Source organism: Mugil cephalus, chromosome 1 (assembly GCF_022458985.1).
Source record: "Mugil cephalus isolate CIBA_MC_2020 chromosome 1, CIBA_Mcephalus_1.1, whole genome shotgun sequence".
Lineage (NCBI taxonomy): Eukaryota > Metazoa > Chordata > Actinopteri > Mugiliformes > Mugilidae > Mugil > Mugil cephalus.
The window spans coordinates 28120580-28138942 of NC_061770.1; the positions used below are offsets into that span (position 1 = coordinate 28120580).

Below are 18363 nucleotides of genomic sequence, written 5' to 3' on the forward strand. Positions count from 1 at the left end.
CCAGAGTTTAGGGTGGAGGAGGTCTAAACTAACCTAGAACCAGAGTTTTAGGTCTAAACTAACCTGGAACCAGAGTTTAGGGTGGAGGAGGTCTAACCTAGAACCAGAGTAGTCTGCCTGGTAACAGGTGACTCTCCGTGGTCATGTGACTCCTCTGGTCTAACCTAGAACCAGAGTAGTCTGCCTGGTAACAGGTGACTCTCCGTGGTCATGTGACTCCTCTGGTCTAACCTAGAACCAGAGTAGTCTGCCTGGTAACAGGTGACTCTCCGTGGTCATGTGACTCCTCTGGTTTTTCCAGCTGCTCTCAGTCAAACTCAGTCAGTGTTTGTTCAGTCAACACAGGATCATGTCTTCATCCTTCATCACAGTCTTGCTCCTCTTCACCAGCCTCTGCTCCACAGGTAACTACTACTATAATAATATACATACATGTATATATAATATCTGTATCTGGCATCTATAATCTAATGTCTGCTTCTGTTTCTTTACAGATGGATTTATGGAGTTTGTAGTGGATCGTTGTGACTTTAACTCCAGTGAACTCAGTGGCATCGAGTACAGCCAGTCTTATTATTACAATAAGTTGGAGCACACCAGGTTCAGCAGTAGTGTGGGGAAGTTTGTTGGATACACTGAGTACGGTGTGAGGAACGCTGAATACTTCAACAATAATCCCTCATTCTTGAGCCAGATGAGAACTGCGAAGGAGACGTACTGTCAACACAACATTGGTATTGACTACCAGGCTGCTCTGACTAAATCAGGTGAGTGGATGTTTGTGTAACGTCTTCAGATCAGATGTTGAACTTTAACTAATGAACGACTTTAAAACTCAGTCAGCTCATCATTAACCACTAATTATTCATCGTTAATAATACTCTGATTATTATTGATCAAGAGTCTCCACCTGCTGGTCAAACCCTGACACTACACCTGTTTACACATCACACAGTCACATGATTATTATTATTATTATTATTATTATTATCATTGTTATAATTATTATTATTGTTTTACTAATTGTTTTTCTACTGTACTTTTTAATGTAATGTAACAGTTTATCCTTTATAGTTATATGAAACTATAATTAGACTGAAGAACGTGAATAAAGTTGAATGGTAGTGTATAATTACATTTGAAATCGGATTAGATAAGTAACTGGAAACCAGCTGTGGCTGATTTATGGTGTCCTCCAATAGTATGGAAAGTCTAATGGTAGTGTATAGACTGAGGATATGGAGTATAAACAGTACATTAATAAAAACATCGGAGGAGTTAAATACTGTTTCTACAACTGCTGCTGCTCTACACAGAATACTAAATCTCACCCCTCAACTGAACCTGTACAGATGTACAAGTTTAACCTTTAACTGTTCAGTCAGTGTTCTCTGATACTGACAAATACAACTGGATGCTGGCCAGATAATCCTTCATTTTATATTGGGATATATAGATGATTCTATATATGTGATATGTTCAGTGCCCTGGGCAAACTGTGGTAGTGCAGAGTAGAACAGGGTTTCTTAACCTTTTTGAATGGATCTGTGGCTTGGTTTGATTTGTAATCAGTATCTAAATCAAGTCCTCTTGTGGTTTAACAGTTAAAACCTTGTGAAATAAACAGTGTTGAGCAGGTTACTTCCAAAATGTAATATATTCCATATAACAAGGTACTTGCATTTGAAATTAATAAGTTTCTTTACAATATTACCTTCTGTGTAGAGTAATAAGATACTTATTACTTTGTAGTTACTTTCACTTCCAAATATTTACAACAAGGCATTACAAAATGAAGGAAATATTTTGTCATGGTGAATAGTCCTTTTAATATTTTCACCTTATTCTTTTAATCTACTACAAGTATAGGGACTGAAATTTACATTGCACAGTTTTAAAGGTTGTCTAACGTGAATGATTTTTCTTCAGACAGAGACACAAATCTCTAGTGACTCATAACTTTATATATTTCTATCCATATTTTTTCATTATCACCCACTGTACTGTAATGTACTGTAAAACATGGAGATGTATTATTGTTACTGTTAAAGTATTCTGAGATGATGTGACAATAACAACCATGAAAATCCCTCTGTAAACAATTCAATTCAATTCAGTTTTATTTATATAGCGCCATAACAACACAAATCGTCTCATGACGCTTCACAAAAACCAGCCTGCAACCTCCAGAGCAGCCTGAGGGAAAAACTCCCTTTAACAGGAAGAAACCTGGAGCAGAACCAGCTCATATGGAGGAACCATCTGCTGAAGACCAGCCGGGTAGAAACAGAGAAGATAGAGAGAAAAGAAGAGCAGGAGAAACAAGATAAACTAACTTCAAACATCAAGCTGAAGGAAACATGTAGGGTCTAGTAATATAACACATAGCTGATGATCTGTGACAGTTTGTGAGTATAACAGGAATCATGGGCAGGTTGGTGAATAGTTCATCTAGGTAGGAGTGGACACCTGGAGGAGGACATGAAGACTGGGACAGATGTAGTTTATGGAGCTCCACAGGTCAGATATTCAGACTCCAGACCATGAAGACTGGGGCAGATGTCATTTCAGCCGTTTCCTGCTCCAGCTCTGACAGTTACAGTGTTGCCATGGAGATGGATACAATGTTGCCACAGACTTGGCGGAGCGATATTTTTAGCGATGAGTCAGTCGTGCTGTAATGCTGATTTGAACACGTCCTAAATGTCTTACTAACCAGTCAGACTGCTTGGTTAGCTTAGCCTGGCTTGGACCCTCTTGTTGTATAATCAGCTGTTGCCATCTTGCCGTCTTCTTCTTCTGTCGTTTTTAAACCGTCTTCTTCTCCTCTTTATTTACGGTTGTTGGGCCTGTGTTGTTTTTTTGAAACCTCTTCCTGTGCCACAGCTCGGATTGTAACACGTTACCGGACTCAGTGACTATAATAATATTACTAAAGTATAGTTAGTAACTCGTTATGTTACTCCCTTACTGCCTAAACATAATATATTACAGTAACACGTTACTTTTGTAATGCATTACCCCCAACGCCGGAAATAAATTATACAATACACTGTTACTACCTCATTTATTTATACTGTGTATGTAAACCTGCACATACAACACTGAACAAGCTAGCAATTCTAACAAATTAAAAACAAACACAAAGGCTCAGGGCTCATTATTTAGAGTTTGATACACATTCAAAAAAACAAATTTTTGATAAATTCACGTGGAAATAAAATAAATACATTCAAAATAAGTTTCAACTTAAAAAAAAAAAGAACTGTAAATACAGGGCCAGACTGCCCCTAAATGTTGTTTTCAATCTACCAGGGATTTTATCGTCTTGGCTCAACGTGGCTTCGATGTGAACAGGAATGTTGGGTCGACCCGAGTTCTTCTGTGTGACTCAGATCTGATCCGTTCTGACTCTACTTCCTGACAGACGGGATCATTGTAGAAGCTTCAGCTCACAAACTAGTTGTGTTCTTCTCCCATAAAGTCTGATCTCTGAAGAAGATTTTTAACCTAACCCCTAACCCTAACCCTAAACAGATCAAATGAGTTGTTACGCGATCGTTAATGAAGCTCATAGATGAACTAGTCCTACGTCGTGTTTGGGAAGTTGATCCGGGAATCCATGTGTGGCTGTGTTTATATGGAGCATTTATAGTGATATCCTACACTTTTTCAACAATCATGGCAATTGAAAATCCGCAGGCTGCATCAAAGAGATTTGGTAGCAGATATCAGACAGATATGGGCTCTGTGCAGGACACAGTGATTTATTCTGATATCAGCCTTTAGAAAGAGCAGAGGTTTGACCGCTCCATTCTTCAGGTCATCAACAAACTGAAAGAGTTTAAAAAAATACACCATGCTGTCCACTGTTTACCTGCGATGTACCAATGACGTATGAGGGAGGAAAAAACAGGCAGCAGCTCTCACGGGGAGGTCAGACCGGGACTTTTACCGATGTGAAAGGGACCAGTGTGACAGATGAGACAGTTCCTGATAATGAATCTGACTCCAATTGTGAGGAAACGGCCGTGGCGAAAAAAGGCAGGAAATAGTTTTTTCGCGAGGAGTGGCTGCGTGAGTTCACCTGTCTTGGTAACGTTAGTCACTTCAGAGAGACGAGTTCAGTGAACTGTAAATTCTGCTGTTGATCCCAAACACGCAGGGAACACGAAGTCTGCTGCTAATACCGGAACTACACAATTAAAACAGACACACTGGTCAAACACAACGCCAGTCTGATACACAACATGTGCCAGGACCTGTGTAATGAAACTTCCAGTTACACCAGGAGACGAGAGGCGGCTTTTATTTTTTATTAGGATGCTTCTTTTCACTTTGCCACCTTCAGTGTTTCATTTGATAGTGTTGGTCTCATTAACCAAACCGAACCTAATAAAGGGTTGTACATGCGTACTTGGTCGGTTGAGCGGCATCACTCTCATTTTCATGTTTTCTTTTTAAAAACTTCTCCATCACTGACCTTTCGCAACATTACAACCAATCACACACAGAAGACCTTTCCCCAAAGCCCCGCCCCTTAGTTACTGTTGCGAGCCTGTCAGCTGTGTATGAAGGCCTTTTTCTGCTGATGCTTATCGCAGCGTGTTAAACAACAGGCTAACGCTTCACTGCCGCCTAGTGGAGGGAAGCTGCATTGCGGCCCTCGCAGCCCATAGATGCAGAACTGATTTGGCCCAAAGGTTAAGAATCACTGAGGTCCTCTGTCCAGGAACATTTGACGTTGGAGGACTTCAACCCTCAACAGGACAGGACGATAGAAGAAACCACACAATAGTTTTTCCTCAGAGTCCACCTCTGATAGGTCTGGAGTCACTCCTCATTGTTCTGATGTGTTCCAGTTAAACCCTACGTGGTGATGAGCTCCACCACGCCCTCTGGTGGCCACCACCCTGACATGCTGGTCTGCAGCGTCTACAAGTTCTACCCCAAAACCATCAAAGTGAGCTGGACCAGAGACGGACAGGAAGTCAGCTCTGATGTCACCACCACTGAGGAGCTGCAGGACGGGGACTGGTACTACCAGACCCACTCCCACCTGGAGTACACCCCCAGGTGAGTCCTGGTCCTGGTTCTGGTCCTACCAGATCCACTCCCACCTGGAGTACACCCCCAGGTGAGTCCTAGTCCTGGTTCTACCAGACCCACTCCCACCTGGAGTACACCCCCAGGTGAGTCCTGGTCCTGGTCCTACCAGACCCACTCCCACCTGGAGTACTCCCCCAGGTGAGTCCTGGTCCTGGTCCTACCAGACCCACTCCCACCTGGAGTACACCCCCAGGTGAGTCCTGGTCCTGGTTCTACCAGACCCACTCCCACCTGGAGTACACCCCCAGGTGAGTCCTGGTCCTGGTACTACCAGACCCACTCCCACCTGGAGTACACCCCCAGGTGAGTCCTGGTCCTGGTTCTACCAGACCCACTCCCACCTGGAGTACACCCCCAGGTGAGTCCTGGTCCTGGTCCAGGTTTGATCCAGTTTGTGTTTGTGTTGTTTCCAGGTCTGGAGAGAAGATCTCATGTGTGGTGGAACACGCCAGCCTGAAAGAACCTCTGATCACTGACTGGAGTAAATACCTGTCTGTCTCTACACCTGTCTGTCTGTCTCTATACCTGTCTGTCTCTACACCTGTCTGTCTGTCTCTGTACCTGTCTGTCTCACCTGTCTGTCTCTACACCTGTCTGTCTCTACACCTGTCTGTCTCTGTACCTGTCTGTCTCTCTACCTGTCTGTCTCTATACCTGTCTGTCTCTGTGCCTGTCTGTCTCTATACCTGTCTGTCTCTATACCTGTCTGTCTGTCTCTACACCTGTCTGTCTCTATACCTGTCTGTCTGTCTCTGTACCTGTCTGTCTCACCTGTCTGTCTCTACACCTGTCTGTCTCTGTACCTGTCTGTCTCTCTACCTGTCTGTCTCTATACCTGTCTGTCTCTGTGCCTGTCTGTCTCTATACCTGTCTGTCTCTATACCTGTCTGTCTGTCTCTATAGCTGTCTGTCTCTACACCTGTCCGGCTGTCTCTGTACCTGTCTGTCTCTACACCTGTCTGTCTGTCTCTACACCTGTCTGTCTCTATACCTGTCTGTCTGTCTCTATAGCTGTCTGTCTCTGTACCTGTCTGTCTGTCCCTACACCTGTCTGTCTGTCTCTGTACCTATCTGTCTCTGTACCTGTCTGTCTCTATACCAGTCTGTCTCTACAGCTGTCTGTCTCTATACCTGTCTGTCTCTGTACCTGTCTGTCTCTACACCTGTCTGTCTCTATAGCTGTCTGTCTCTGTACCTGTCTGTCTGTCTCTATAGCTGTCTGTCTCTATAGCTGTCTGTCTCACCTGTCTGTCTCTATACCTGTCTTTCTCTACACCTGTCTGTCTCTATACCTGTCTGTCTGTCTCTCTAGCTGTCTGTCTCTGTACCTGTCTGTCTGTCTCTACACCTGTCTGTCTGTCTCTATACCTGTCTGCCTGTCTCTATAGCTGTCTGTCTCACCTGTCTGTCTATCTCTGTAACTATCTGTCTCTGTACTGTCTGTCTCACCTGTCTGTCTCTATACCTGTCTGTCTCTGTACCCGTCTGTCTCACCTGTCTGTCTCTATAGCTGTCTGTCTCTGTACCTGTCTGTCTCTACACCTGTCTGTCTTTATACCTGTCTGTCTGTCTCTATAGCTGTCTGTCTGTCTCTACACTTGTCTGTCTTTATACCTGTCTGTCTGTCTCTATAGCTGTCTGTCTCTACACCTGTCTGTCTCTACACCTGTCTGTCTGACTCTACACCTGTCTGTCTCTACACCTGTCTGTCTGTCTCTACACCTGTCTGTCTCTATACCTGTCTGTCTGTCTCTACACCTGTCTGTCTCTATACCTGTCTTTCTGTCTCTACACCTGTCTGTCTTTATAACTGTCTGTCTCTGTACGTGTCTGTCTCTACACCTGTCTGTCTGTCTCTACACCTGTCTGTCTCTATACCTGTCTGTCTGTCTCTATACCTGTCTGTCTCTGTACCCATCTGTCTCTACACCTGTCTGTCTTTATAACTGTCTGTCTCTACACCTGTCTGTCTGTCTCTACACCTGTCTGTCTCTATACCTGTCTTTCTGTCTCTACACCTGTCTGTCTCTGTACCCGTCTGTCTCTACACCTGTCTGTCTTTATAACTGTCTGTCTCTATAGCTGTCTGTGTCTGTACCTCTCTGTCTGTCTCTACACCTGTCTGTCTGTCTCTGTACCTGTCTGTCTGTCTCTACACCTGTCTGTCTGTCTCTATAGCTTTCTGTCTCACCTGTCTGTCTGTCTCTCTACCTGTCTGTCTCTACACCTGTCTGTCTCTATACCTGTCTGTCTGTCTCTATAGCTGTCTGTCTCTACACCTGTCTGTCTGTCTCTGTACCTGTCTGTCTCTACACCTGTCTGTCTGTCTCTACACCTGTCTGTCTCTATACCTGTCTGTCTCTACACCTGTCTGTCTGTCTCTGTACCTGTCTGTCTCACCTGTCTGTCTCTACACCTGTCTGTCTCTACACCTGTCTGTCTGTCTCTACACCTGTCTGTCTCTGTACCTGTCTGTCTCTCTACCTGTCTGTCTCTATACCTGTCTGTCTCTGTGCCTGTCTGTCTCTATACCTGTCTGTCTCTATACCTGTCTGTCTGTCTCTACACCTGTCTGTCTCTATACCTGTCTGTCTGTCTCTGTACCTGTCTGTCTCACCTGTCTGTCTCTACACCTGTCTGTCTCTGTACCTGTCTGTCTCTCTACCTGTCTGTCTCTATACCTGTCTGTCTCTGTGCCTGTCTGTCTCTATACCTGTCTGTCTCTATAACTGTCTGTCTGTCTCTATAGCTGTCTGTCTCTACACCTGTCCGGCTGTCTCTGTACCTGTCTGTCTCTACACCTGTCTGTCTCTATACCTGTCTGTCTGTCTCTATAGCTGTCTGTCTCTGTACCTGTCTGTCTGTCCCTACACCTGTCTGTCTGTCTCTGTACCTATCTGTCTCTGTACCTGTCTGTCTCTATACCAGTCTGTCTCTACAGCTGTCTGTCTCTATACCTGTCTGTCTCTGTACCTGTCTGTCTCTACACCTGTCTGTCTCTATAGCTGTCTGTCTCTGTACCTGTCTGTCTGTCTCTATAGCTGTCTGTCTCTATAGCTGTCTGTCTCACCTGTCTGTCTCTATACCTGTCTTTCTCTACACCTGTCTGTCTCTATACCTGTCTGTCTGTCTCTCTAGCTGTCTGTCTCTGTACCTGTCTGTCTGTCTCTACACCTGTCTGTCTGTCTCTATACCTGTCTGCCTGTCTCTATAGCTGTCTGTCTCACCTGTCTGTCTATCTCTGTAACTATCTGTCTCTGTACCTGTCTGTCTCACCTGTCTGTCTCTATACCTGTCTGTCTCTGTACCCGTCTGTCTCACCTGTCTGTCTCTATAGCTGTCTGTCTCTGTACCTGTCTGTCTCTACACCTGTCTGTCTTTATACCTGTCTGTCTGTCTCTATAGCTGTCTGTCTGTCTCTACACTTGTCTGTCTTTATACCTGTCTGTCTGTCTCTATAGCTGTCTGTCTCTACACCTGTCTGTCTCTACACCTGTCTGTCTGACTCTACACCTGTCTGTCTCTACACCTGTCTGTCTGTCTCTACACCTGTCTGTCTCTATACCTGTCTGTCTGTCTCTACACCTGTCTGTCTCTATACCTGTCTTTCTGTCTCTACACCTGTCTGTCTTTATAACTGTCTGTCTCTGTACCTGTCTGTCTCTACACCTGTCTGTCTGTCTCTACACCTGTCTGTCTCTATACCTGTCTGTCTGTCTCTATACCTGTCTGTCTCTGTACCCATCTGTCTCTACACCTGTCTGTCTTTATAACTGTCTGTCTCTACACCTGTCTGTCTGTCTCTACACCTGTCTGTCTCTATACCTGTCTTTCTGTCTCTACACCTGTCTGTCTCTGTACCCGTCTGTCTCTACAACAGTCTGTCTTTATAACTGTCTGTCTCTATAGCTGTCTGTCTCTGTACCTCTCTGTCTGTCCCTACACCTGTCTGTCTGTCTCTGTACCTATCTGTCTCTATACCAGTCTGTCTCTACACCTGTCTGTCTCTATACCTGTCTGTCTCTACACCTGTCTGTCTCTATACCTGTCTGTCTGTCTCTATAGCTGTCTGTCTCTACACCTGTCTGTCTCTATACCTGTCTGTCTGTCTCTATAGCTGTCTGTCTCTACACCTGTCTGTCTGTCTCTGTACCTGTCTGTCTCTACACCTGTCTTTCTGTCTCTACACCTGTCTGTCTCTACACCTGTCTGTCTGTCTCTACACCTGTCTGTCTCTATACCTGTCTGTCTGTCTCTACACCTGTCTGTCTCTATACCTGTCTTTCTGTCTCTACACCTGTCTGTCTCTGTACCCGTCTGTCTCTACACCTGTCTGTCTTTATAACTGTCTGTCTCTGTACCTGTCTGTCTCTACACCTGTCTGTCTGTCTCTACACCTGTCTGTCTCTATACCTGTCTGTCTGTCTCTATACCTGTCTGTCTCTGTACCCATCTGTCTCTACACCTGTCTGTCTTTATAACTGTCTGTCTCTACACCTGTCTGTCTGTCTCTACACCTGTCTGTCTCTATAGCTGTCTTTCTGTCTCTACACCTGTCTGTCTCTGTACCCGTCTGTCTCTACAACAGTCTGTCTTTATAACTGTCTGTCTCTATAGCTGTCTGTCTCTGTACCTCTCTGTTTGTCTCTACACCTGTCTGTCTGTCTCTGTACCTGTCTGTCTGTCCCTACACCTGTCTGTCTGTCTCTGTACCTATCTGTCTCTGTACCTGTCTGTCTCTACACCTGTCTGTCTCTATAGCTGTCTGTCTGTCTCTATAGCTGTCTGTCTCTACACCTGTCTGTCTGTCTCTATACCTGTCTGCCTGTCTCTATAGCTGTCTGTCTCACCTGTCTGTCTGTCTCTGTACCTATCTGTCTCTGTACCTGTCTGTCTCACCTGTCTGTCTCTATACCTGTCTGTCTCTGTACCTGTCTGTCTCACCTGTCTGTCTCTACACCTGTCTGTCTCTATAGCTGTCTGTCTCTGTACCTGTCTGTCTCTACACCTGTCTGTCTTTATACCTGTCTCTCTCTATACCTGTCTGTCTCTACACCTGTCTGTCTCTATAGCTGTCTGTCTCTGTACCTGTCTGTCTGTCTCTGTACCTGTCTGTCTCTATACCTGTCTGTCTCTGTACCCGTCTGTCTCTACACCTGTCTGTCTCTACACCTGTCTGTCTGTCTCTATAGCTGTCTGTCTGTCTCTATACATGTCTGTCTCTATACCTGTCTGTCTGTCTCTGTACCTGTCTGTCTGTCTCTATACCTGTCTGTCTGTCTCTATAGCTGTCTGTCTCACCTGTCTGTCTGTCTCTGTAACTATCTGTCTCTGTACCTGTCTGTCTCACCTGTCTGTCTCTATACCTGTCTGTCTCTGTACCTGTCTGTCTCTATACCTGTCTGTCTCTACACCTGTCTGTCTCTGTACCTGTCTGTCTCTACACCTGTCTGTCTCTATACCTGTCTGTCTCTGTACCTGTCTGTCTCTACACCTGTCTGTCTCTGTACCTTTCTGTCTCACCTGTCTGTCTCTATACCTGTCTGTCTCTATGCCTGTCTGTCTCACCTGTCTGTTACTATACCTCTTTGTCTCACCTGTCTGTCTCACCTGTCTGTCTCTGTACCTGTCTGTCTCACCTGTCTGTCTCTACCTGTGTCCTCAGATCCGTCCATGCCTGAGTCAGAGAGAAACAAACTGGCCATTGGAGCCTCAGGTCTGATCCTGGGTCTGATCTTAACTCTGGCTGGATTCATCTACTACAAGAGGAAGGCCAGAGGTCAGTTCACACCAGTCTGATCCAGTTTAAACCAGTTCACACCAGTCTAAACCAGTTTAAACCAGTTCACACCGGTCTAAACCAGTTTAAACCAGTTTACACCAGTCTAAACCAGTTTAAACCAGTTCACACCAGTCTAAACCAGTTTAAACCAGTTCACACTGGTCTAGACCAGTTTAAACCAGTCTTAACCAGTTTAAACCAGTTAACACCAGTCTAAACCAGTTTTAACCAGCTCACACCAGTCTAAAACATGTTAAACCAGTTCGAACTGGTCTAAAGCAGGTTAAACCAGTTCACACCAGTCTAAACCAGTTTAAGCCAGTTCACACCAGTCTAAACCAGTTTAAACCAGTTACCAACGTCAAAGTCCTGGCCAGAGAGGACAGATGGTTTTAGAGAGGAGTTAAGGAAGCCATCTATGTCAAAGTGGAGAAACCTTCTCTAAACAGAGGAGGTGGACTGATATTTAATTTACCAACTATTTATAATTCAGTTTTGACTTCTGTCCCCAAGAAGTTTCAACAACATTCACACATTGAGCCTCCAGGTTCCCATGGACAATAGCCTCGTTAGAGCTCTATTCATAGGATAAGTTAGTCTAGGCACACAGTTCCCCCCATTCAAGGACAGGTAAGTATCAGCCATTATGGTAATTAGTGACCCCAGTTTCTGGTCAAGCAAGTTTCTGGTGGGTGCTACCCACAGAGTTTTTTCCTATTTAAACCTCAATTTCCCACTAGTCTGTCAGAACTGAAGAAGCTACTCGGATGAAACGTCTTCAAGAAATTCTACAAGTCAAGCTGATCTTTGGGATTATCATGACCTGGATGACAGAGAACCAGTTCATACTGGTCTAAAACAGGTTAAACCTGTGCACACCGGTTTACATCAGTTTAAACCAGTTCACACTAGTTTAAACCCGTTCAAACTGGTCTAAAACCTATTTGGACCAGTTGACAAATTTTACATCCGTGATAATTTCAGATATTTTTAATGTAGTTTCAGCATCTTTAGACCAGTCCGAACCAGTTCTCAGTTCAAACCAGTTTCATTCTGGTTTCAGTCTGGATTATTGTCTTTGGTCTTGTCAAGCAAATGTGTTCATGTATGAGTTCTAACGATGATGTTGACTTTGTTCTCTTTGATTTTACCAGGAAGGATTCTGGTTCCCTCTAACTGAGGAAGGTTCCTGGTCCTGGTTCCTGGTCCTGGTCCTGGTCCTGGTTCCTGGTTCCTGGTTCTTTTCAAGTGGAACTAAAAGCTGCTTCAACCTGCTTCCTGCTTTTAACTCAGTAGACAGATGATCCCTGATAGAACCTGGTCCAGGACTGGACTCTGGTACTGTGCTGGGTCCTGGTTCCTGGTCCTGCTTCCTGCTTCCTCGTTCTGTTCTGATGAAACAAAAGCATTTTCTGCTTCAACCTGCTTCTTGTTTTTAACTCAGTAGACAGATGATCCCTGATAGAACCTGGTCCAGGACTGGATTCTGTTACTGTGCTGGGCCCTGGTCCTGGTTCTGGCCCTGGTCCTGGTCCTGGTCCTGGTCCTGGTCCTGGTTCTGGCCCTGGTCCTGGTCCTGGTCCTGGTCCAGGTCCAGGTTTAATGTGGATCACGTCTCCTTCTCGCTGCCTCAGTATCTCTGGTTTAAATCACATGTAATCAGGTCTTTGGATGATTTGGGTTTCGCTGCTCGTCTGATTCATGTTCAGATATTTTTACTGAAAGTTTTAATCCTCAATAAAGGAAACTAAACTCTGTCCTGGTTTCTGCTCCTTCATTGGTTGATGTGGAGCAGCTGGTCTGGTTCCAGGTCTCAGCTCTGACTTCATGGACCAGTGGTTTGGTTTCATGTTCAGATGCAGCAGCTTCATCCATGATGGTTTCAGACGGTTGTAGTTCCTCTGTTAAACTCAGGGTGGCGTCAGTGGTTGGTTCAACTCCTCCAGCTCCATCTACTCTGAACATGACGGAGAAAGAGGAGCAGGTTAGAGCCCAGTTAAAGGAGGTGACTCCTCCACCTGTTCTCCACCTGTTCTCCACCTGTTCTAGCTGCACTGAGAAGAAGAACCTGTTGGACCTGAACAAGGTTCTAAGTAGGTTGTTCTCAGGTAGAACGGGTCAGGAGGAGAGTACGGCTCAGAGAGATGATTCTCTTTAAAACAGATGATTTTACCAGGTTTTATTACAGTGTTGTTTGAAATGTGTCCACATGTGGCGTGTTGGTGTTAGTTTCATCCTCTTTAAGAAGCTCAGTCCATGTTGAAGTGTAGTGCTGCCCCCTACAGGCTGAACCAGGACCTCCAGCTGCTCCTGTGGTAGATTGATTTTATAAAAAGACGAAAATTAAAATGAGTTCATGAGAATAATTAGGAATATTAAAATCAATCTAAAAATGATGAATGAAATCAATAATTAAAGGAATAGTGAACATGGAGTTAAATGAGTAGATGTCAGGAACGTAGTCCTTTCTTTATGTATTTATTTATTTATGGAGGATCCCCTTTAGCTGGTACCATAGTTACCACTTAGTCCTCCTGGGGTCCAAGGAAAGACGACAAAGGGACAAATCAGAACAGATACAATTATAACACAATAATCATTTAACAAACAACCAGTCGACATAGAACCAAGCCAACATTTAGAATTTAAAATGAGATTTTTAAATGCCTCTTTATTTTCAATGAACAAGAGATAAGGAGCCAGATTGTTCCAGTCAGTTATTGCTCAGCTAATGATCTAAACAAAAATAAAGTTAGAGTTAAATCCAGATGAATGAATGTCTCATATCTTGTTCCTGGTCTCATATCTGGTTCTGCCACTTTATTACCCCGAGTGACTCTTCACACATCCTGCTTTAGGTTTCATCATATCATGAAGAAGTTTCATTATCTGAGTGTGATGCTGTATTGGAGACCCATCTGTTTTATACACCCTCAATTTTTCCCCACTGATCCAGACAAATTACACATTATGAGCATATGCAGCATCTGTATAGAAGACAAGCTTCAGTTAACCCCACTAATTCAGCAGGCTGCGCTGATACAGGCTGTGGTATCACTTACACTTTCTCAACAACAAATCCTGTTCCCTGGGCTTTTACCGCTGCATAACCAGCACTCAGCTTATCCCCCACACGGTAACACCACATTGGACTGATGAGTTCCCAGTCTGCCTCACACTGACCTTAGCCTTCAGCATTTCTCTGCTTCATGAACGCCATCACGTAGTTCACCCTCTTCTGAAGTTGGTAAATTCTCAGCTGGATTTACCTCAACACACATCATTAATGTGACATCTTCCTGTTCTAAAAGTCTATTATAATCTCTAGTCTAGGCATGGTCAACGTATACTTGCCATAGTTCGAAAGATTTCTGAGACTATGATGAGTAAGAATTGTCACTGGATATCCCCTCCTTTTATTGTAGTGCATTTATCCAAAGATCTACGGCATCGATCTATGTCCTCTTCAGCTTCTCTTAAAACATGTCGTCTTTCTTCTTCTCTATAAGCAGTTTTTCTCTTGGCAGGATTCAAGAGAGAACGACTCTCACTTTCCAAATCTTCATCACTGTCCTCATTTTCACCTTCCTTTTCACTTCCACTTCACCTTCGATTTCACTTACAGTCCTTTTCTTCTTCCTGTTTTATTTTCCGCTCTGGCCAGTAGTCGTCTGACTGCCGGATCATATCCTCCCATGGCTTCTTCTTCATCACTCTGATCCTCCACTTCTCCAAAATCCATCCTTTTAATTCTCAATTGTCCTCTGGTCTCCAAACGCCTCTAAACGTCTCTAAATGTGCAGGGTTCTCTCTTTTTATACTTGGATACATCCTTTTAGTCGTCTCTGCTTTCCCCACTTCTATAACTTGCTCAGCCTCATTCTTAATCTGGTAACTGCCCCCCTGACTAATTACCGGAAGCTGAGGATAAACTTCCATGAGCTCCTTCTCATTCTTATACGGTGGAGGTCTCTGTACTGGAACCACACATGAGAAGCTTGCATCATTCTCCGCCATTAACTTCTCTCCTCTCGTCACATTCTTGCTTCATCTACAGTCTTCTCTTCACAGTCTTTCTTCATCTCCATCCATTTCTGTCCCCCCTTCTCAAACAACTGGAGAAAGCCAAGCTCCCTTCTGTTTACGTCTTTCACCTTTTCTTCTACTCTTTTCATCTGCCTTATATGTGGACACAAGCACCTATATTATTTTTATTATTCCTCCAGTCTGGTTAGTTTTACGAGCTGGAATCTGGTAAATGACCCCTTGACCTTTAAACTTTATACACACTTCACAAAACTCCAAACACAGGAAAGGGACAGAAGAGAAAAACAAGAAGATAATATACTTCACCTTCGGAGACGATAAGGATTACATACTGGCGGGAGCTGCTGCTGCGTCTCAACCTCAGTCTGGCTCCGTTCTCCCTCGACGCTCTTCCTGGGGAGATTCGGAAACGGACATTTGAGTCGGATCAGTCCAACACCAAACAGAAACTGCACAAGGCGACCAGACGAGGAAAAAAGAAGGGAGGTATCAGAGCGCGACTTCGACGAGCAACAGGTAAACAGCTGACTTTGCAGGCAGTCATCCTCGCCAATGTCCGCTCACTAAGGAATAAATTGGACAAACTTCAGGCTAATGAACCATCTGCATGAGTACAGGAATGCGTCCATTCTGGCATTTAATGAGACTTGGCTTAATCTCGGCGACGACAACAAAAAAAAAGAGTCATTTCAGATAACATTCCAGTTTGTTGATGACCTGAAGAATGGAGCGGTCAAACCTCCGCTCTTTCTAAAGGCTGATATTAGAATAAATCACTGTGTCCTGCACAGAGCCCATATCTGCCTCCTAATCTCCTCTTTTACTCGGATGCAGAGCGCTGCCATGATGGTTAAAGTGGGAGATCACTGTACAAGCTGGATAGAAACACAGTCACTGTTCATCTATGAGCTTCATTCATTAGTTTTGATGGTAAAACAAGGGTTTAAAACAATCTCTGTCCTTCAGAGATCAGACTTTATGGGAGAAGAACACAACTAGTTTGTGAGCTGAAGCTTCTACAATGATCCAGTCTGTCAGGAAGTAGAGTCAGAACGGATCAGATCTGAGTCACAGAGAAGAACTCGGTCCAACCAGTGACGTCTGCAGCTTCTCCTCCACATTCAGCTTCCATGCTGCTCCCTCTGCTGGCTGGATGTGGGCGTGGTCTGTGTGTAAACTGAACACTGCTCCCTCTGATTGGCTGGATGTGGGCGTGGTCTGTGTGTAAACTGCTTCCCTCTGATTGGCTGGATGTGGGCGTGGTCTGTGTGTAAACTGAACACTGCTCCCTCTGATTGGCTGGATGTGGGCGTGGTCTGTGTGTAAACTGCTCCCTCTGCTGGCTGGATGTGGGCGTGGTCTGTGTGTAAACTGCTCCCTCTGCTGGCTGGATGTGGGCGTGGTCTGTGTGTGAACTGCCTCCCTCTGCTGGCTGGATGTGGGCGTGGTCTATGTGTAAACTGAACACTGCCTCCCTCTGCTGGCTGGATGTGGGCGTGGTCTGTGTGTGAACTGCTTCCCTCTGATTGGCTGGATGTGGGCGTGGTCTGTGTGTGAACTGCCTCCCTCTGCTGGCTGGATGTGGGCGTGGTCTGTGTGTAAACTGCCTCCCTCTGATTGGCTGGATGTGGGCGTGGTCTGTGTGTGAACTGCTTCCCTCTGCTGGCTGGATGTGGGCGTGGTCTGTGTGTAAACTGCTTCCCTCTGCTGGCTGGATGTGGGCGTGGTCTGTGTGTAAACTGCCTCCCTCTGATTGGCTGGATGTGGGCGTGGTCTGTGTGTAAACTGAACACTGCCTCTGATTGGCTTATCATGAAAGCACCTTAGCCAATCACCATCACCTATGCGGTTGTTTGGCCCCTCCCTCCTCTCCTCCTCCTTCTGTAGCTGAGAACCAAGTAACGCGCCCCATTTAATTAATTGTCAGTATCTATAAATATGGAAACAGTAATTAGTTGGATTAAAAGTAAGTAAAAAAGTAACGCTGTTTGTTTTAAGGCCGTTAGTACCATCACTGGTGGTCGGAGAAAACGACAGTTGGCACCGGGCTTGAACTAATATAAACTGAAACATGTTTGAGAGCCAACAACAGAGATAAAGATTCCTTTTCGATGGTGCTATAGTGTAGCTGGTGTTTGTTGAACTTTTTTGAAAAGTACACTACTGGAAGGTCAATGCCAATGTCATCCTCTGTCATCTGCTTTTGAGGCTGCCAAAGCTCTCAACCTCATTCCTCCAACCACTGAAACGGGTGTTAAGGGCTCACTAAGCTAATCACTAATCAGGTTTCGTGATATTGTTCAGCCTGCCGTAATCGTTTCAGAAACGTGGAGTTTGATCAGATTTTGCTGCTTATAACGACAGTGAACTACAAGAACTACAATTGGGAATAGTAAAACCATTCTCCAGAAGATACTCTACCTCTTTTTGCATAACAGCGCGTTTGGTCGGATGGATACGATAGGCGTGCTGTTTTATTGGTCTGTGATTACATCAATATCATGGGACAGCACATGTGTTTGCTTGGGAACTTCACTGAAGAGGGCTGGGAAAGTTTGAATGTACGAACGTCATCTCGGGCCGAATTACACAGATGCGCCAAATGGGCGTCTAAACCAGAAAGAATTTCAGAATTGTAGAGACGAGCACATGAAACAGAACCACAGACGTCATCCAGCCCATCATCCTGGGATTATACGCTGGTCTGGAGACAGCGACGGAGGCGACAGGAGAGACCACCGGGGGCAAGGCAGTGGTCACATGATCAACATACTGCCTAAACATGTTGATGTGGCACACACAGGTTTTCTTTTTTGATCAGGGGTTAGGATTAAATGATCAGTCTCACTAATTCTGTGGTCTATCACATACGGACCAGAGAATTTTGCTTCATGTGCAGTGGCCTGGCTGAAAAGAACACATCACTGATCTTTGATCAAAACAATTTTTCATTTTGATCTGGTCAGAGGAGAGAGATCCACGGGCCATTTCACAAACGTAGTGTAATCTCTCCTGAAACTGACATAGCCCAGAATATTTTTACGATCAGACTCTTTGGAGAGCCGTTGCTTTTGGAACAGGCGCAGAGGACCACACACAGTCTGACCAAAAACTAACTCAGCTGGACTGAAGCCTAAGGACTCCTGTATGGTTTCCTGCACAGCAAACATCATCAAAGCTAAACCCTCATCCCACTCACGGTTCAACTCTGTGCAGTATTTGCGAAGCATACCTTTCAGCGTTTGCTGAAACCTTTCTAACACACCTTGACTTTGTGGGTGATGTGTGTGTTTAACATTAAGCTCTGACATTAGCTGGACAAAAACCTTGGACATGAAGTTTGAACCTTGGTTGCTCTGAATGCGTTTAGAGAGAACAAAGGTGGAAAAGAACTTAACAAGGGCTTTTACTATGTCACAGGCTTT

The 18363-nt window shown here is 44.7% G+C and overlaps 1 protein-coding gene across 1 annotated transcript; it reads left to right on the top strand.

Annotated features, from left to right (window-relative positions):
• The first annotated feature begins 263 nt into the window (after window positions 1–263).
• LOC125009911 (H-2 class II histocompatibility antigen, E-S beta chain-like) lies at window positions 264–12648 on the top strand. Its single transcript, XM_047588161.1, has 6 exons — window positions 264–404; window positions 495–767; window positions 4863–5076; window positions 5523–5590; window positions 10775–10888; window positions 12046–12648. The coding sequence occupies exons 1-6, from the start codon at window positions 350–352 to the stop codon at window positions 12069–12071; spliced, it is 750 nt and encodes a 249-aa protein (XP_047444117.1). The 5' UTR covers window positions 264–349; the 3' UTR covers window positions 12072–12648.
• The last annotated feature ends 5715 nt before the right edge of the window (window positions 12649–18363 follow it).